This window comes from Rhyacophila brunnea, unplaced genomic scaffold (assembly GCF_057557595.1).
Source record: "Rhyacophila brunnea isolate RB1 unplaced genomic scaffold, BYU_Rbru_1.0 scaffold_21, whole genome shotgun sequence".
Classification (NCBI taxonomy): domain Eukaryota; kingdom Metazoa; phylum Arthropoda; class Insecta; order Trichoptera; family Rhyacophilidae; genus Rhyacophila; species Rhyacophila brunnea.
This window is the reverse complement of record NW_028232871.1, coordinates 10,034,579-10,057,024: the sequence shown is the minus strand read 5'-3', so window position 1 is coordinate 10,057,024 and position 22,446 is coordinate 10,034,579. Positions and strand designations below refer to the sequence as shown.

Genomic DNA, 22,446 nt, shown 5'->3' with positions numbered 1-22,446 from the left:
CCTACTCGCTCAAGAGTCTTGGACTCTGGGATGGACCTGAATGTGATCCTCCTCCGCCTTTGCAAAAGCTGTTGATACGTGCAGGTAATCAGCCAAGAGGTGTGCAACTATTTGTTATCGATACACGAAGATGTCAAACTCGAAGAAACACTAGGTATATTATACCTCGGTAGATCCGCCATAAATAGTGAGTGCACACTAAACTTTATCAGCTATATGTATTTGTTTTCATTGAATTAAGACTACAATTTACAGATGGTGTTGGTTAGTTTTTAAAATTCAATTAAACCCTGCAAAAATCAAACCATAATAGATAATAGTCAAAAAACACTCGTCTATCTATAAAATATCTAAAATTATGCCTTTAAATCATACATAATTTTGGATAATTTTACATAGAGGTGATAGAATAATACTTTTTATATACCATAGGTTTGTTTAGGCCGCGCTAAATGAATTTAAAAAAATAACTAACAACATGTGTAATATGTATTTCTAATTCAACGAAAACAAATAAGTATGAATTTTACTATTATGGTTTGGTTTAGGCAGAGTTTAATTGATTTTTAAAAACTAACCAACACCAAAGTCAAATGTGTACCTACTATTTACGTTGGATCTTAATAGCCTACCTTCACCCTTCGCCACTGATATACCATACCACCTAGATCATGGGTGGCCAACCTTTTCAGCAGCCGGACCAGATTCTAAAAATGAGATTTCTTCCCGGGCCGCACAACCGATTTTTTTTTTATACAAAACAAAAACGAAATATATATTAATAAAATAAAACAAAAATGAGAATCAAACATATTTATTAGATTAGACTTTTTTTAAATACAATTTGAACAAAATAATATAAAAATAATAAATTTTAGTGAGAAGTTTGATTTTGTGTGTGCATCAATATCGATATCGAGTGAGGTTGTTTCTGCACGCAAACAGTCTTCCAAATGCACATCAGTGATTCGTGTTCTCACTCGGGATTGCATAATATGCTTCATCCGACTAAAAAAGCTGTTTCCATGTATAAGACAGTGTTTCGAAATAGCGAAATCATCATTAGAGCATGTTTGTAAAATGCAGGATATTTCTCCTTGTCCAAATATGTTTTGTAAAACTCTTCCAAACCAACCTGATGGAGTTTCCCCTTTAACTGTTCATCGCAACACATTTCACTATGTTCCATTTGTAAATTTCCCGGTAATAAATTCACGTCTACGGAGAATAGCGTTACAAATGCAGCAAAAAGCACACAGTGCTTTTTAAAATCTTGAGCCAATATCGAATCTCAATTTATGAAATTAGCACATCTAGCGGCAGCATTGTTTGATTTTATTTTCTCACTGCTCCACGGGCCACAAGTTGACACCCAGTGGGCCGCGGGTTGGCCACCCATGACCTAGACGGAGTTTTAATCGTGAGGAATACAACAAATAGCGCCTGTACACGTGCATGGATTTACTGACAGCAATAACTATTGTGTATTTTAAACTATCGTGGCAATAATTACTGTTTACACGTAAAAGTGCTGACTGTCTCTCCAATCTCATTCTTCAAGGGTAAGCGAGACGCAATATTTTCATTTTATGGTACTATTTGACAGGTCGTAAAAATCGGTTAACCTCAAAATAAGTCTCTGCGCGTGTAGCTCGTTTTTTCGCCGGCAGGTTCGCCACTATCGTTCTACTGCACTGGCGCAGATCGAAATAATCCCAACTGTCGCATGAAAATTCAAAACTTCCGAACCACAGAACAGATAATAGATAGAATTCCGATAGGCTATATTCAATACACTACGTTTTGATGCAGGGTTTTTAATGTGTGAGCGTCCTACGAAAATGAAACATGCATTATGCACGTGCAATAGTGTGTGTAATACACCAATATTAAATGAGCGTCAATGCATAAACCGAGAGCAGTTGTCAGTATTCGACGTACGACGTATTCTTGACACGTGTTTAAATTTATCCCGCATTCTTCCTTACTCGAGATCGGTTACCTGCTACTCCTTACCCATTAGGTATTTCAGTTCTCATTATTTCTGAGTTCCCTGTTCTGAACTCTTTTGATTTATGCATGCAATCTTGCAACTGCAGGATAATACATGTTTACTGATACATTTTATTGTTATGGCCGAGATAATACGTACTGTCAGCAGTAAATCCATGCACGTGTAAACGGGGTATAATATATTATTTTGTGAATTTGGGATCAAATATCATTCGATGGTCAGGCATGTGACAATGGTATCTCCCACCCGGGTGTCACCCCACAGATTAAAAATTATTTTTTATTGAAAATATGGAAAAAGAAAAGTTTTGTTTTCATCAAAATAATCATAAAAAATTATGACATATTTTATCTATTAAATAATACTACCTACATTATAAATTATAATGCAAAGCGACTTGAAACGATCAATATGTTCGATTATAATTGGATCATACATAATATAAGATAAATAAGTGACTAAGTACTTACTATTATTTAATAGTTATATAATAACTCAAAAGCCGAGACTCGCTTTTGAGCTTTGAGAATCGATGCTCCACCGAATCTTAGGGGTACATTGGTACGACCGCGTTACAAACACCCGAGTTCGTGAGCAGACACAACAGCCTTCGGTGATTGAAGTTATCACTAAGAGACGATTTACGTGGCTGGGACACGTATTTCGGATGCCGCCAAAGAGTGCGGCACTTCGTACCCTTGTGGCACAGCCTCAAGGGTTCCGTCGCCGTGGCCGGCCCTCCCTCACCCTGCAGCGATGCTACAAAAGCGACCTACGTGCTGCAGGTCTGACATGGCGGGAGGCGCAGGAGTTGGCGATGGACCGAGGGAAGTGGCGCCAACTTGTGCTTGCCCTGTGCCCCAATGTTGGGACGTGACAGGGTGGAAGAAGAAGATATAATAACTATTAAATAATACTCTTTCAACTTGTATGCCACCGGTTAAACAGCACTGCCTATTTGCCTATCATCCTCCATCATATTTTCTTTTGAGGTAATTTTTCAACCAAGCGTAGGCAGAGCGCAGTTACTATTTTGAGAACTTTTGCATACTTATAAATAAATGATAAAATTACTTACCTCACCAAATCAAATAATTAATTAAAACAATAAATTTCCTAATTTATAGCTTTGGTATTTCATTCACATCTTAATACTTTTATTAGAAAAATATAACCACCCTACACAAATCGCAAAACTACCCTAATATTGGTTTATGGCATCATGGCCCCCACATCTTGAAACGGACCCCCAGGCTAGAATCTTTGGCGCCCCCCCCCCCCCCCTAACTATCGCTAATGCTAAAGGCAATGTGACACTATACAAGATACAAGTATTTTCCAAATGGTGTTCGAGGAAAAATTATTTAGCGATTTTTGTATTTTTGAAAACATCTAGGTACTTGAATTATGGAGTTATCGAGTATTGACACACAATAATCAAAAATTGTATTGCATAACCACAAATTTTAAAATGTTAAGAGCATACATAAGTGAAACGGCAAATAATTTTCAACAGTAGGTGAGACGAAATTTTTCACTCGTCACCAATCGGAGACCGATAGTCGAGGTGCAAGCACGTCAATTTGTTTTGTGATGGCTTCGGAGGAATATATTCATAAATCGTGTAAAGATGTACCCATTTACTTGAAAAAGAAAACAGCAGTGACGTCCCGTGGGGGTAGGCAGATTGAGCGTCGCTTGGGGGCGGCAGTTACTCAAAGGGCGGCAAATCGAGGAGAATCATTAGGTATATATAGAAATAGCTACATAACATTCGTAATATCGGAAATATCTTTCCATTAAAAAAATCAGCTCACTGGTTAGAAACAAATTAATGTATTAACTAGGTACTATACAAGTTTTAACAGGACATTTTTTTTGTCGGATTTGCGATGTCTAGTTTACTTCCGTTGTCTTTGGACGTCACGTTCTTGGTGAACAGCAATGACACGTGCATACCTAATTTAAAAAATATCCAAATATGTTTGTAAGTCTCTCGCGAGTTTTGGAAGTTGTCAGGTGTATTTTTAAATGTACCTATCTGAAACCGTAGACTCACAATATTGTATATTGAAGCAGAGATGGCATTTAAATTAGATTTTTAGTGGTATACCTATATCTTGTTAGTGGTAATGTATCCATACAACACATTTCTTAGATATTTGAGTCATGAAACTATGATAAAAAGTACTGTATAGAAAATGTGGCGGCATTTTGGCACTGCCTAGGAGCGGCATTTTGTCTAGGGACGTCACTGAAAACATGTCAATGAATATATTATTATTGTAACTAATATAACAATAAGATAACATTAAATGGACGCGTGTTGAATTTTTATGACAAGTTATATTTCGTTCGGCTCGCGTCATTTGCACAGTCCGCGCATCGCCTAGCCACGATCTTTTTAGACCATGCCTCAACTGAAGTATAGCCTTAATATCTTAAGTAGGTTAGTATGGCGATATTAGTGGTAAATTTTTTTTTATTGAGGTTTTAATTTTTTTTCTTATAACCCATCAAAAATTGTTCTGAGTTATTCAATAAAACCAAGACCGAATCACGGATCGATTGAAAATGCAATAATTGTACCGTGCCATCGGCATGGTCGTAGAACGGTTCGTCCCATTTGAAAAAATAAAAATAGCGGGTAGTGCATTGTGTTCGAAATTATCGATTCTTAGGATCCTCTTTGGCTTAAATTATTTTATCTAGTAGCATTTTTGTATAGAATCACCCAGATTGGTTTCTTAATATATATATATATATGCATATATCCAGAAACAGTGTAGGTTGCATTTATAAGTAGGTGAATAAATGAAATAACGATAATCACACTGTGTCAAAATGATACTGTCCGGAAGGATTATTAATTTCCGGAAATATCGCAAAATATCGGTATCGGTAGGTACTAGGTACCAAAAGAAGAGTATCGAAGTATTAGTCAAAAAGCACCGATAAGTACCTACTTCAAAGAATTGATACTTTTTTGACGACCCTAATTATTATGACTATCGCATACAATTTAGTACCTACGAGACAGTACAGTGTATTAAGTTCCTTGTTCTAAACAGAGGACTTTAAGTAAACAATGGGAAAAAACGAATATTTTATTGAACCTTGTTACATCTGCCTTCTGTTGTGAAAATTTTAATCTGCGTGATATTATTATATTATACCTATTATCTTTTAGATTAAAAATGGAAATGAATTAGTTCTTAGAGTTAGAGCAAGTATGTAACAGACGACTCATCAATATTGGGCCTTGATGAATTATTACTATCGACCAAGAGGAAGTGATTGCAGATAGTACATACCTACTTGATTGATGATGGACAGCGTTGCCGGTGAGGTGGGTATATTCAACCATTGTATGAAGAGAAGAAGCTTACATGAAAGAGCTAGCTTAGAAACAAAATATTCACGAGGAAAAAGAAGCAGAGGCGATGAATATTATGTTAACATTAACAATAAACACATAAGAGGACATTGTCCATATAATATTGTAGTAACAAAATGTGCCGAAAAGAAATTCAACATTGTTCAGCGCTCGAAGTGACCCATAAGTGACCGGAGCGTATAATCCTGGACACCACAGCTCCATCTCGTGACAATAAGTAAAAATAGAATTTCGGTTAATAATTATTTTACATATTTTTTCATAAATTTAATGTTGATAATATAATAATAGAACGCATGGGATATTTATGACAAGCAATAATAAGATATTGTGTTATTTAGCAAAAAAAAAAAATAGTTTGTCAATGTATGGCAACGGCCGTGTGTTGTAGCTTAACGACTGGGGAATGCCAAAAGAAATGGCGTATTCCAAAAAAACAAGCGCTCGAAATGGAAAAGTTTACGAACCGGAGCGCTCGACAATTTTCTGAAGATATTTAGAAAGTTATCTAAATTTATGTGTATTTTATAAAAATAAGTGTGTTAAAAGGCTTATCTAGTTCAGACGATCAACATATTTTTTCCACGAGACAGAGCGATAATTTTACCGATTTCACGAAACGGAACAGCGCTCCGGTGCGTTCCGGTCCATTTCGAGCCCTGAAAAACACTACCTACCTTATTCTTAGGACAATAATTATTATAAAGCAATCATTATTCGTAGGATGTGTATTACACTTGAATGGTCAAAGACATAGCTTATAATTAGTATCTTTAGAACTATCTTCAAATGTATTAATCTTGCCAATTTTTTGAATAACAAAATGCCTAATTCACAGAGATTATCAATATAATTTTTTATCGTAAATATTTCACTATAGTAATGTCGATATAAATTATACTAATGGTTTTATAAATGCGTTTAAAAATTTATAAATGTAAAAAATCTTAACACCACTGCACATCTATGTACTTACTGAAATATGACAATATTCTAAAGCATTAGAGCGATAGGTTTAAAAGAATACTATTTTATGTAATAAAAATACTTTATGCAGTCATCAAATGTTTAAAATAAATATAAAGGATAATAAGGCTTCAAAATTATATAAATAGATTATCTACAACGCTTAAAGTATGTCCAGGATCATGCTTTGAAAATAGAAAAAAAAGCTCAATTTTGACCCACGCTAAGCACGTCCGCCCTCAAACTAATTTGAGATGCTGAAGTGACGTTCGCCTCTGGTATCTATTATTATTGATTATTTTTCAAATAGCTTCAAAAATATATTTATTCCAAAAAATAGTAGAGATCAAAGAGGTTTGAGATACAGATATATAAAATAAATAATTTGATTGACAGCACTGAGCATAAACAATATTGCATTCACTTCCATTGTCTATGCTCTATGGATTCCACTCCTGTCAACACCATCTGGCAACGTCAAATCGAATTAAGATAGAAGAATGTTTTTACCGCTTGTCAACGTCATCGTAAAATAGTATTTTTTAAAACGTTAAATATTCAATTAACATAAATTAACAACCCTCACCACATTAAAACGCCATGGTTTCCGCAAAAAAACCCAAAACACCTGACAGTAAGAAATATTTAAATTTCCAATAAAAAAACTAATCTTTTGATGTTCTTAATTTAAACAATAGTCTTCGTAAATATTGCATTGTTTTACAATTCCTATGCATGCCATTTTATTAACAGTAATATGTGCCTTGTGTATACGTATTTAATTTTTTTATTTTTTTTAACTTATTAATTATTTATATCAAGTTTCTGAATTATACGCTTTATAATATATAGGTTACCCACAATCGCTATATAAAATAAATAAAACAGTTTATTCAACTTAATATTACCCCATTTTATGTCGGTTTTTGAGTGTGCAGAATATAGTGATTTGGTTGTGTTTTTCTGTCTGCAGACTCCCTAGACTCGACATGGCCTCTCTACCTCCAGTTAGGAACTGTGATAACTTTTATAGCGATATTCGGCGGCTACTTTTTATTCGCTGAAGACAGCGCGAAGGAAAAAATTTCCTTCATTTCTGACAGCCTATTGAAAATCGAAAGCTCACACTTTGTGGAAAGTGGTTCTAGGAAGCCAAAGGTTGCGGTTGGGTATGGTGCCTGCTATGACATATTTGCCGATGTCATTCCTTTTCTGAAATATGAAGAATTTGAAGGGGAACCTCAACATTTCGATGACATATCTACAGTTTCTGAACTGATGAAGAGTTTTGCTTACTATTTTAGACACGGAGCTGCTGCTGAGTGAGTATAATAGCTGCTTGTTCAATTACCTTTTTAATGTGCTAGGCCTTTCATACGGGGGCTCCGGGCTCGACTCGGTGAGGTCCCAATTTGGTTTTCTCTAAATCTGGGTGTTGCCGCTTAACATCTTAAACTTATAATTTGTAATGTCCACAATATGTTAAAAATAATTTGAAATTGAATTACTAAAGATATTGGTATGAACAACCAATAATGATAACACAATAGCGCCTGTACACGTGCATGGATTTACTTTACCCACGATGGCCGCGCGGCTTAAGCGTCGGCCTATAGCGTAATATATAGAAATGATCATTTTATAGTCCTCTCCAAGAAAGTTTGTTACTGGACAAATTAAATTTCTTCAAACGGTGAAATAAGCGAATCAAAACATTCTCCCATTCCTACATAATATTTCATTTTTACTCAGTTTACATTTTGGTGGGTAACATAACTAGACCATATTATTATTTCCATGTATTTATGTCATTTTATGAAAACATCTATCTATTTCAGTTAAATAATATGAAGCTTTTTATATATTATGTACTTCGTTTAAAAGTTATATAATATCTATGTATATATAAAAAAGAAGAATTATTTTATTTCATATTACTATCCACGTAAATCATAATTGATTTGCTATAATGTAACCAACTAGTTAGGTACTAATGTATACACTTCATAACTTTGCACTTTTTTGCTACACTGATACACTTCTTTGCCTGATTACCTCGTATAAAATTAAATCATTAATGATATTCACTGATTCGTCCAAGTATTCCCACGATGGCCACGCGGCTTAAGTGTCGGCTATGGCGTCGTGGGTCCCAGGTTCGAATCCTGGGTCTGGCAAAGTTCCTACACATATTGTTTTTCAATTTGTGTATGAGTCAGAGTATGGACGTAATAGGTTGAGCAAGTGGCTGACATCCATTTCTCGTAAAAACAAAATCTGTTAATACAAACCTCCACTCTGTGGAGGCCCATATTATGATCGTATTCCTTTTCACATATTTTTCAAATCCAATTTTATCATCATGCAACAAAAAAAAAATACAACATGCTTTTCATTAAAAAAAAATTACTTCAAATTTTCATTTTATATTGATATAAGAATATTTTTTAATATGTTTACGTTAAGTAAACTAATATTCGTTTGCATAACTCGTTTGCACACAAACAATTTGATATTTGTGTAAAGATCACTGGGGTCAGGCTAAAAATACTTTTGTTGATTGAAATTACTAATTAATGAATTGTTGGAAGTTAATTAAGTATGTTCATATTCAAAATAATATTACATTACATAAATGTTGAATAGGTATTATGGGTAGCACTGGCGAAGGGTGGAGGTAGGCTGCTATGATTTAACTTAAATAGTGCACACTAAACTTGGCCAGTCATACTAATTTGTTTTCATTGACCTAAGAATAAAATTTGCAGATGATGCTGATTACTTTTTAAAATTCAATTAAACCCTGCGAAATCAAACCGTAATTAGTTTTGATGTGCTGTGGGCGATCCGACAAAAATAGTGCACACTTTTCAGTCATATTTATTTGTTTGCGTTGAATTAAGAAGAGGTACATAATATTACAGATAGTGTTCCCCTGCCTAAATCAAACCATAGGATTCTATGAATTTAAAAAAACTAACCAGCACCATCTGCAAATTGTATTCTTAGTTCAATGAAAAAAGTATGACTGAAAAAGTTTAGTGTGCAATATTATGTCAAGACAGGCCAACAAAGATGGCGGCTGTAAAACAGGAGTTTATAGCCGCAATATTTCAATCTGCAATGTTTCTATGGCTACCAATTCAACCGAAATAAAAACATTGTGGAATCACCATCAAATATTGTAATACAAAAAGTCCCTCTAATTAGTTTTTTTCTAATTAATCTTTTACCTTAAGTCACTATTCACCTAAGGATCGGGAATGTGTCACAATATTCCTGTTGCTAAGACAGTATAAGGAACTTACTTCAGACAGGAGGGGAGTGAGAATGTTTCCTCCAGATGGCGTAGATACATTGGGATTGGGATGTAGTAATGGTGATTAGAAAGTCACAACCAATAAATATATAACTTTATTATTTCAGGCGATTCATGTCTAATAGCTCCCTATTTGATGAACTCGTCGCCTATGCAGAGACAGGCAAGAACACGCGATGGGCGATCGGCGGAAATGCCCCCGTGATGGCGTCCCGCTTCCTCGCCGAGGGATGCGACGTTGTCTTGGCCGCGAAGGTCACTGACCGTCTGCGGAAGAACCTTCCGCATGGTCTCAAGGTCGCCAGCGGAGGCCTGATCGACAGGGATGACATTCATTTGATACTAGAGTATAAAGCAAACGCCAAATGGGGCCCATATACAGCCCCAAGGGCGAATCGATACATTTTACACAACGACGAAAACAACCCGATGGTCAGCTCGCTGGAGCCTCTCGAAGACGTGCTGCCTGATTTCGATGCAAATCTACTCGTCGTCAGTGGACTCCAAATGATGGACAGTTATCCATTCAATGAAGGTATCTATCTTCTTTTATTATATAGTGTTGCCACGTAATTGTATCCAATATTATGGTGATTTCACTGCACAGATTTCGTTTATAAAAGACACTTTTGCCAGTGTAACGGGTGATGAAAAATATCAGAAGTCTTGCCGAAATTTGTACCTGTCAATCGAACTGCGTCTATCTGGCCTGCTATCTGGGGTACCCCTGGCAGTTAGACACTTCATTCTTGCTACATCGGAAACTTCCAACTTGAACGCCATTCTTACAGGACGGTGAAGAACTCCTTGTTATGTTTTATGTGCCATTCGTCTCCTTTTAACAATGGATCATAATATATCCTCCACAGCACGCATGCTCGTTGCCGTCGGTGAGAGTCCAACACTCTGACCCGTAATTCAACACTGGTCGGATATACATCTTGTACAACGGGAGAGAATTCTATTGTTTCTCCTCTTGCTGCTATGACTCCAATACAAGATGATAAACGCTTCAATGTGCAACGATTTTTTCTAGATCTAGAACACAAGTAGAGTAAAATGAATCCCATAAAGATGTGATGGAAGCGCTAGAAGAGCTAGGCCAATTTGAGACTTTCTTTAGGTATTTTTGGCATGTGGCTGAACCAGGATGAATGTCGTATCTACACCTTAGATGTGATGACACGCTGCAAAGTCTGCTTACATCTCTTCATTTACATGCATAAAGTTAATCCAAGCCTTTTATTCATTATAATAGACATACTTTATAAAAGCTTACAGGAAAAAATATTCATGTCTTGTATTAAGTACCTACTTACTTACCAGTTTTAATTATTTTTTTATTATCTTATAAAATTACAGCATAATATTATATCCAGACTATAAATACTTGATTTCATTATCAACATTGTTTACAAATGGAATTTATTATCTTGGTTTATCAAAAAAATTGTAAATAATCACCTGATATGACAAATGAAAAAATGTCTTTATGTTTTAATATTTTTAATACAAACCATGTAAACTAATAATTACAATTTTCTTTTCCAGGTGTCCGCGAGAAACGCCTTGCGAAGATCACGAACCAGATGATATCCCAAAGGCCTTCCACTCTTCTTCACTTCGAAATGGCAAGCTACGTTGAAGCCAAATTAATGGTTGACCTAACCGATCAGGTAATTCCGTACGCTGACTCCCTCGGCATGAACGAGCAAGAATTAGTAAATCTCTATCACACGCTGAAGTACGGAAACATTAGCATAGTCACCGACTCCAATCCGAGGGTCGCCACGGCACTTGATCAATTGAGAAACATATTCAAACTGATCAGGAATCGTAATAAGGATTTAGAAAACAGTAGAAAAATTACAAGAATACATGTTCATACGCTAGCGTATCAAGCTATTATGACTGTCAAAGGCTCCGCATGGAAACAGACCAAGGCGGCAACTGCTAAGGCCTCACTGACTGCTCACAGACACGTCTGCGGTACAAAATCAATTCTACCCGCACAGGTGAGATTGGTGATGGACGACAGCTTCTCGACGTCTGCCAAGAATACTAAAGCCCAGCGGAAGAATTTAGACCCACTCAATCCAGTCTCTTGCTGGGACGAGAGCTGGAACGTAGACGGGAAGGTCGACGTGCTGATTTGTGTGGCTCCTGTTCTTGTCTGCACAAACGCGCAACAGACTGCCGGGGCCGGCGATAATATTTCCGCCGCCGGTCTCGTCCTTCAAATATAGACTTCGAAAAATTTTTCTATTTCTATTATTACAGAAACGACTTCAAAAATCGGTTACTATATTTTATTGGTTCTAAAGATTTACTAACTAGTTGTATTACCATTCCCGCAAATCGGCTTCAACAGAGTGAAGGTTACATATCGAATGCTTAATCGGCAAACCAGCACCATTTGGGCAAATTGTTCAGGAAGGAGAAAAAACATAATAATTTAACTATTAAGCGGAATTTAACAATTCCAGAAATACACTTGGAAATTTATGTTTTTTTTTACAAATAAGCTGCACTATTTTAGCTTCCCTTTTATATATAAAAAAAAATTATATAAAGAGCGGAGTTGTTTCCTTTACGATATTGGAAATTTGGCACTTGCAGTTGGCTGTTTTGTTTGAAGAACGATAATGCATTTATTTATAGGTTTAGGAGTTTGAAATTTTGTGCTAATAAACTATAATGCTATAAAAATGCTATAAACATGCTTTATAATAAAATGCCATCAAAATCTCATTTTTGGTCAAAAATGCAGTTGGTTGGTTAGCAGATTAAGCTGTATATATTCAGCCTTTTACGAGGAAATATCAGTCATTCGTTCAACTCTATGGTACTTGTTCTGAATCAAACACATTGAAAAAATAATATGTAAATTTGAACCAGCAGTGAGATTTGGAATTACTACTTCATTGCCGTCAATTAGGCAAACAATAGTCATACATTTTTTCATAATATAACACGTGTTCTATTCCTTGGTCACTCTTTCTCTTGGTATCCACTGTCGAGCAAAAGTTATCACGCTTCTGATCATTCGGTCACCGGTTCGAATGGCTAAGCCGCTACTGCGTCAGCTTATAATGTTGTGGATCCAAGATTCAAATCAGTCTGGCAATTTCACATATCATTTTTTAATATGTGTATGGACCTAATAGGTTTTGCAAATGGCTAACATCTATTTCTCGTATAAAAATAAAACAAAAATCTGTTAATACATCCTCCACTCTGTAGAGGCCCATATTGTGATCGAACATGGTTAAAAAAAATACTTAGAGCAACTGATATGGGCTCCATAAAAATCCAGGGCCGTGACCCCTTGAAGTGTAATCTGATCGTTGAACTCAAATAATTTATTGGTGTCTTTACAACCGGTGAAATACGGTATAATGACATCAACTACCCTAACATTCCAAATTTTGACTTGATATCTTAAAAAATCCAAATTTGTTTTGACATAAAGCACTTTTGTTTTTGTTGAAAACTTTTCTTTTATACTTAACTAACTTCTGTTATCATTCTTCTGTTCTTCAATATAGGACTGATTATTATATTGTACTGCACACTACTCTGTAATGGGCAAAGTTAGTTTATAACTAATTTGAGTCAAAAGACCCATGAAATAATACATATTTTATGTACATTAGGTAGGTATCATAGGTGTGCCTGATGGGAAACTCAAAGATTGCTTGTTTTATATTGGATATAAGACATCCTTCTATACAATAAATATAGGTAACTGTTCTATTCTCCGAATTATAATATGTGAAGAAAAGCAAAGTTTTTTGGTTGTCATAGATACAACAAATGTCACATTTTTCCTCTGAAGTGATTATCTACAATGAGGCATGTGACAAAATTCAATAATCAACAAAGTTATTTGCTTCAATTAATATAGTTTTACAATGCGATGTGGTGAAATGATAGATCGGGCATTTCATAAATCACACCGTAAACATTGATCATTTTTACAACTTGTCAATATATTCACAGAACGTGATGTATGTATTTTGACAGGTTTCGTGTATTTCATTTGACATTTTGAGTCAAATACACACTAGCATTAGCTAGAAATACATTACCATCACATCACGTGAGCACACATGCCCTAATAATCAGAACATTCGTTAATTAAAACTGACAACCTACTAAAAAATTGTGTCAATAATTAGCTGTCTACTTTCAGTGCATGCGTAGCGTGCGCATTTCCTGCCCCAAAATGACCGTTTTTCGTAGTGAAAATGTTACGTCATTGTTGCCAATCGAATGATTCTGCGAAAAGTGTATAATAGTGTATTATAGTATAATTTTATGCTAAATAAGCCAAAATTTTGAAGGATTCAAAACGTAAAATGTTCTATGTATTATAGTTTTTTGAAAATACTACAATTTTTACATCTTTGTATTAAAATGAGCATTATAAAAATATGACAATAGCGCTTCTCGTGAAAAATTGAAAACTATTTGACGTACAAGTATAGACAGTTGACGCATTGCGTAACACGCTTTCCATGTAAAGCATGCGTAAAATTACCCAGTGTAAAACCAGAAGTAAAAAGTTAAAGTAAAACAACATTTTACATTGTTTGCTCGTGGCGCGTGCTCACATGACGCACCTACATAATATGAAAGTAAAACAAAAGAAACGCAATCAATAAATTTGAATTTGGAAAATATTGCATATAAATTCATTATATATCAATCACTCCAATGCTATGTTGTTATTGGTCGACATGTCTCCTGATACACATCCAACAGACAGGCAAGCAATCTTTGAATCGTTTCCATCGATTTAAACTTGCCTCACGTCTATGATAGGTTATGTGAAAGACTTACGTAATATAAATATTATTATGGAACGATTTGGATAAAACATTGACTATTATTACATATTATGAATACTTACTTTTATTATTTAAGCCCAGTGTGGACCTACACACATTTGCCCGTAATCAATTTATACAATTTACCCAATGAGAGTAAACATTTTCTCGCTGACGAGTCTTAAGTAAATCTGTCCATCTGCGGCGGAATACAAAATAAAATAACGATTTGTATAAAAACATTATGAATATTGACCAGTTTTTATTCGTTTGTTTGCGGGCAGATGTATGTAGGTGTGCACTACACTTACTAATTTATTGTTTTTACACTTTATTTCTTCTGTGTTTAGTTTAGTTGACTGATACATTTCATATTCCACAAAAAAATTAACTATTTTTACATTCTACTTAAATATTATTGTGTTTATTATTATATTAATATTATTAAGTTTCTATAATAACCTTTTATAATTTGTATGTATTATTATTTTTATCTTTGAACAATTCCAGTAATATAATGTTGTACGTATATTTTGAATATAATTACATACATACGTATTTTTTTATTTTATTGTAATATTTAACCAACTTAATTTATAACGAATTGTATTTTTATTTGTCTAAATGTGCCTATAATTAATTGTATGTTTTTTTTTTTTTAATGTTTCCTATTTTGTAAAAAAAAATGTTTTCATGGCATTCCCAACACTAGTTAATAGACGTAACGTAACGCACAAATTTTCCAATTAAAAATGGCAATATAATAACAAATGAAACTAATTTCTGCGTTTTTATCGATAAAATTATCACAATGATTTTTTAAAGATAGGATAATAATATGATTTTACTCAGTCGAAATTGAAAGCTGTCTGATCAATTTGCAAGGTTGTATGTTGGTTACTGTTTTTTGACTACTTTTTAAAACTGATCCAAATTGTTTAAATTAATTCTTGAATTTTTTATAACACTGTTACGTGTGCAGTGAAATAACACTGTTACGGACCACTAGGACGGGTTCTTAAACCTTTTAATACCCGCCCCGCGGCTCGGTGAACATAGGAGAAATATTTCGCGGACCAGTATTAGCCTGAAATAATAACCATTATTTTAATTAAGAATTCTATTTATTAAATCTTATGTTTTAAAATTACAACGTTTGGTTAGTGCAACATCTGCTGCTGCTTCTTTGTAAGCAAATTTGATATACGAGGTTGCAGCATTATTTCTGAGAGACGAAGCGCTGCATTAACATCCATTCGATTTCTCTGTTTGATTTTTATTACTAACATAGATGAAAAAGTCTTTTCACATAAATAGGATGTCGAAAAAAATACCAATAAATTGATTTTTATAACTCAGAGATGGATATTCTTTATCTATCCAAAATTGAGACAATGATTGTATTTTATGTCTGGACACCAGAGTGACATCAGAAGATAACTCGATCAGCTTTTCTTTCTCATGAGGATCAAGTGCGTATGATTTAATATCTACCAAAAAGGGATTATTAATCCAGAGGTTAGAGATCCACCTTAGATCTTAATTTCCATGAAGTGTTTATTAAAGTTTTCAGCTAATGCTTTTAAATGTTGGCTTATGATGTTTGATGATTCTGTATGATTCAAAAATTCTCCCAGCATTTCATCTAGTGCGGATTCCCCGAATCGTGTAGCGATATAGTCAGTTGATAGCATGGTGAAAGCTTTCGCGGACCGGTAATGAATTCTTGCGGACCGGCGTCGGTCCGCAGACCACCGGTTGAAAAACACTTCACTAGGACACCAATTACATTAGTAAAACACATCACGTAAACACCTACGTTTGAAAAAATCACATTACACATATTGTGACCTCACCGGGAATCAAAACCTTTGTATGAGTACCTAGTGCTATTACGCATTAAACTATTAGGGCCATCCTGACTTTTTAAAAGTGGAGACTTATAATCTGTATATAGTTAAATAAAAAAATTAAGAAATCTATTCTCCTCTGCTCTCTTCAGTAATCAATGGTTGCTTACCATAGATAAATGTGTTTTTTTTTACAAGAGGCATGTATTTTAACGCTGACTTTTTAGCACTGCTGATATTGTATTATTCAACACTGAAGATCGTAAATGGGTTGCTATAAGGTTCATCTGTGAAAACTGGTAATCGATCAAACCACCACTTTGCGATTGGGAAGGTGTTTGTTGGTTTATTTTTCGAACCTTGCTTGTCCCAAAATTTTAAATCTATGATAATTGACTGGGCATGTTTATGTCATATAACACCTATCTGTATAATACATTATCATGATGGTAATGGTGCATATTACAGAAATGTTTGAAACAGCTTACTAAGACGGCAGAATATAGCTGCCATATTTCAATGTCACAAATTTTACGATGGATAGATACCAAATTCGACAGCAACATGGCAGACATCAACTGTTATAAGTCCGTACGACTTGATTCTAGTTATATTCCAATCACTTTGGTCACATACAACCTTGTAGGTAATAATGAGACAGTGATATATACAAAATGTTGCCATAATTTTCGATGACTGAACTTTTTTGAAAATTAAATTTGTTAAAGTTACTCTCTCAACTACTTAATAATGTTTTTGAAAATGATTTTCGTAATCAATGAACACGTAATACTAGTCAAATCGTTGTGAAACAATTTTTTTATAAGTAATCCCGCATTTATCCATACCTAAACCACCGTATTTTTGTACAATCGCACGTTTGTGTTCAATTTAATCAAATGTAATGTCATTCGTGAAGCAATTTGAATAATATTATGTTATATCTATGTGTGAAAATCAGTAAACGTTGAAGCATGTTGGCTCCATATTTCCTAAACTGCAATGTTGTTCGGTCTATCTTGTAAAATTAGTAAATCCCATTTTCGTCAAAAAATTATATTTAATATACTTACATAATTTGACAACATCTCATGCATATATACGTATGCACACTAGAAAAATTATTTTATAGAAAAAATACGACACCCGACGGGACTTGAACCTGTATCTGCTGGATTCGCGCCAGAACGCTTTTCCAATTAAACTATGGGCATCTTACTAAATTACGACGGTTTAAACTAGTAGTTGTTACATGAAATGCTTATCGAATTGCGTGATAATGTTGGCTATCGATTTTATTATATTAAATTAAGGTAGGTATCAATTAATTCCATAATTACTAACCGACGAAAACTAAACAATGGAGTGATCTGCGATGTCAGGTGTCATATTTATTTCTACAAAATGATTTTTTCTAGTGTGTATACGCATGAGATGTTTTCAAATTATGTATATTCAATATTTAGAATGTTACATTCTCAAATCTCTTAAAAAAATATATTATTTTTATTGAATCCATACATTAGTATAATTGAAAATTTACCTCTATGTGAGTGAGATTCTTGCATCTATAATCATTTAAAAAACAATCAACAAAAGTCTAAATCGTGTTGTTACAACAGAAAAATTTTAAAACCTTAAAAATATTAATGGTTTTTGTAAATATAGTTTTTTCTACTGGTTTTTACCGTCTCATGATTTCAATAATTTTTTTTTTTGATTCATGTAGTTATTACAAGATAGAATTAACAATGTGCTTGTATTGTGTGCCGAATGAAAGTGTTTTAATGCATTTAGATTTAACAGGTTTACATAAATATACGTACTCATAATAAGTTGGATACATATTTTTCCAACTTTCAATTTTTGTTTCCCAAGGTTATACCAAGGTTGTACCTTTTTAGAGACAGATTTGAGACATACATTTCCAAATACCGATATACCCATAATACAGTATTTGTGTTACAAGCTCAAATGATCGTGTTGGATTTAGTATATTATAACACTTAAGATTCCAATATCTGGGCAGATCTTGTACTTTCTAAATAATCAAATTTTTACAAGATTTTATTATGTTTATTTGGTATAATAAACAGTATTTTCCAGCGTGAATAAACGATGACTAAAAATAGTAAAATAAAAATATTACAAAATTAAACAATGTAACCTTGAAATATTTCAAGTCGAGGGCTCTAGTTCTGGCTCTAAAATAATTAAGCAGTTCTCAGGGTTCAGTTCCGGTTCCTTTTCTAGCTGTGGAGATAGGTCATAACATAATATTATTTTGTAAAAAAGACATATTTGTTAAATGGACATATCGGTTTTTGGAATTAGATTGTCATTCTGCCCAATATGACTAGACAAAATAAATTTAAAAAATGAGATTTGAAAAAAAAATGTCTGGATATTTCTGTTCTTGGAAGTGAGATTTTAGTTTAAGCTTTCAGGTTCGGAACAATTTTATACTCAAACATTTACTCATTGAAGTGACATTATGTCGAAAAATTTTACAATTCTGTATAGATATACCAACGTAAATCGTCTGTTGTTGAAATTTTGAACTAAATTCATCATACCGTAAAAGATACTGATAAATAGTAGGCACTCGGTAATCCGGTGTTCACCAATCCGGCATGTCCAATAGTCCGACATTTTGCAATTCAGCTCTCCTACTCTATAATTCGGCAGGTTTCACATTAAACTGCCGGATTACAGACCGGAGAGCCATTCGCTCGGCAATTTGGTGCCTGACCTTGACAGATTATTTATTATTTCCTATAGAAATCCGGCATAGGTGAAAAAATATGGGTGCCGGATTACCGAGCGCCTGCTGTATTATGTTGGCAAGTAGCGCCCTCACTCAGCGAACAACTTATACTGGTATATCTAGTGCCAGTTCATAAATAATGTTACATATTACTAATGCACATACAATATACTCACGTAAAAATGTTGCCAGAGGATGATATTAATAATAAAATTTATATTATATTATTGCTAATGTGAATAAACAGGGACCAGGCACTGAATTCAAACAATTTTAATACTAATATTGTTAACATACTTAATATATTTTTTTAGTTTTACCCGACACAATATGAAAAGAATGATTATAATCAAATTTTAGTTTGTGAATATTGTCCCCTACGAACAAAATCATAGAATTTAAAGAATGAAGTTGTATTATTGTAGGTCAACATTTGATATGTTCTTGTTAATTGATACTATTAAAAAATTGTAATGAAATTTATTCTTTTATTTTATCATTTAATTACATTGTTGTTCAGTTTCCTAGGAAGTATGTGGTTTATATCATGCATCCCCTACAAATTTTATGATTCACACAATTAGTATATTGTTGACAAAAACAATTATAAGGCCAGTGGTCACTTATGGCTGTGAGACTTGGTGCATAACTCAAAACGAGGAAAACAAATTAGCTGTCTTCGAGCGCAAAATACTCCGAAAATCTTTGGACCCACGTTGGAAAATGGGAACTACAGAATAAAAATGAACCACGAGTTGGAAGAGCTGATTGAACAGCAAACAATCATAAGATACTGTAAGTCCCAAAGACTACGATGGGCGGGACATGTGGAGAGAATGCCTGAAGTTAGAGCGCCAAGGATCATGACAAAGTGGCTACCCCAACGGAAGAGACCCAGAGGCCGTCCAAGAAGGAGATGGGCTGACGCCGTAGAAGTGGACTGGCTTCATATAGGAAGACCCGGTAACTGGAGAAGTGTGGCGAGAGACCGGAGTGAGTGGAGAGGGGTTGTGGAGGAGGCCAAATCCCACCCCGGGATGTAGCGCCATGGAAGAAGAAGGAGAAGAAGTATATTGTTGCAAATGGAATGAGGAGTGCTTTTCCAATCTTGGTAACATGATTAATATCTACTATGACTTAGATTAGGCAGGGTTTAATTGAATTTAAAAAAACTAACAAACAACACATTGTAATCGCATAGCGCTTGAACATGTGCATGGATTTACTTGCACCAATAGTGTGTATTTTAAACTATCGGAATAATAACTGTTTACACGTAGAAGTGCTGACTGTCTCGTCAACCTTATTCTTCAAGAGTAAGCGAGACGCGATGTTGTCATTGTGTGGTACTATTTGACAGTTGTAAAAATCGGTTAACCTCAAAATGAGTGCGCGGTGTAGTTCATTTTTTTACTGGCAGGCTTACCACTATTGTTCTACTGCGCAGGCACAGATATCGTACAGTCCAATTGTCGCGTCAAAATTCAGAAGCTTCTGAACTTTTTTGATCCATGCATGCAATCTTGCAATTTGTATGATAATACGTGTTCACACGTGCATTTTTTTGTTATGGCTGCGATAATACGTACTGTCAGCAGTAAATCCATGCAGGTGAAAACGGGGTATTCAATGAAAACAAATGTTTGAAATGAATTTTAAAAACTAACCAGCACCAACCATCCACAATTTGTATTTTTAGATTAATGAAAACAAATAAGTATTACTGACAAAGTTTAGTGTCCACTATTTATGTCGTATCTTAACGGCCCACATGCTCAGCGTACGTCAAAATGGAGCTTTTATGCTATTAAATTTTATGCTTTATGCTTACATTTTATGCTAAAAAAATATGGCTACGGCCGTATGTTGTAGCTTAGCCAATGGGTAATGCCAATAGAAATGGCGTATTTCAAAAAAATACTACCTTATTCTTAGGTCAATTTTTATTATAAAGCAAACATTATTCGTAGAATGTTTATCACATTTGAATGGTTAAAGACAGAGCTTATAATCAGTATCTTTAAAATTATCTTTAAATGTGTAAATCTTGCCCATTTTTTGAATAATAAAATGCCTAATTCTTGTCAAATTTGGGATCACAGAGATTATCAATATAATTTTTTTTTGTAAATATTTCACTATAATAATGTCAACATAAATTTTACTAATGGTTTTATAAATTAATAAATATAAAAAATCTTAACACCACTTCACATGGACGTACTGAAATATGACTATATTCCAAAACATTAGAGCGAGAGGTTTAAAAGAATACTATTTTATGTAATAAAAATACTTTATGCAGTCATCAAATGTTTAAAATAAATATATTAGGATAATAAGGCTTCAAAATTATGTAAATAGATTATCTACAACGTTTAAGGAATGTCCAGGATCATGCTTTGAAAATAGCATAAAATCTCTATTTTGACGTATGCTGAGCATGTCCCCCTTAATGAGATTATAATCTCCTATTATGCAGCTAATTTCATGCAAGTCTAAACTAAACTTATAGTAGACATTGTATGATTTAGAACTCCAGTAGCGGCAACAAAATAATATCTTGTGTAAGTTAAGGTGTATGCAGATAATAAATGGCATAATATATGGATTGACCAAATAAATATGAAGAAGTAAGGGGTATTCCGATGATTCCACAAACTGTGAAAATGGCTCTGAGGGAACCGCATAACATGTGATGGTCTCTCTGTTGTGTTCAGCTGTGCAGCAATGTGTCTTAATGAAAGCCAATGGCGCAGCTATAACAGTGGTCAAAACATGGACTGGTAGAGTTAAGGTACATCTCTCGCACAGGCAGTATAATCGTAATAAAAGTTGATTTTGTTGAATCAGTGTAATCGTTTGCCAATGAGGTTTGATTTTTTCGCTGCACTCATGGACACGCTTACAAACAAAAATCGTACATTGCCCACCTTCAATTTTAGCCCAACCATCATAAATCGTCCGGTGTTCGAATTTAGAACTAAGCTCATCACAGTATAAAAATTATTGAATGATATTATATTAGCATGTGGCGCCCTCACTCAACTGACAACTTATACTGATGGATCTATCCATAATAGAAATTGAAGACATAGTGAGATAGCTGGTTCTGTTAGTAACGATATAAATTCTCATTGACTAAAAACTGCTCCATACTAATCAGACACCACATTTGCTGTATACCGGTTAATACCAATAAACGGCTCCGAATACTTTCAAACTATCAGAAATTATTATGCATGCACCAAATCTATCTGAATTTATCTAACATCATATCCTATAGTCGAACTTGGTTATT

The 22,446-nt window shown here is 34.2% G+C and overlaps 1 protein-coding gene across 1 annotated transcript; it reads left to right on the top strand.

Moving 5' to 3' along the window:
* The first annotated feature begins 6,856 nt into the window (after window positions 1–6,856).
* On the top strand, window positions 6,857–12,960 carry LOC147070697 (ADP-dependent glucokinase). The gene is made up of 4 exons (XM_085948793.1): window positions 6,857–7,011; window positions 7,351–7,699; window positions 9,804–10,231; window positions 11,248–12,960. The coding sequence occupies exons 1-4, from the start codon at window positions 6,978–6,980 to the stop codon at window positions 11,940–11,942; spliced, it is 1,506 nt and encodes a 501-aa protein (XP_085804919.1). The 5' UTR covers window positions 6,857–6,977; the 3' UTR covers window positions 11,943–12,960.
* Window positions 12,961–22,446: the final 9,486 nt, after the last annotated feature.

Coding starts and splice junctions, on each gene's coding strand:
- LOC147070697 (XM_085948793.1), top strand. CDS start 6,978: ATGGTTTCCGCAAAAAAACCCAAAACACCTGACA. Junction 7,700..9,803: donor AGACACGGAGCTGCTGCTGA/GTGAGTATAATA, acceptor TTATTATTTCAG/GCGATTCATGTCTAATAGCT. Junction 10,232..11,247: donor CAGTTATCCATTCAATGAAG/GTATCTATCTTC, acceptor TTTCTTTTCCAG/GTGTCCGCGAGAAACGCCTT.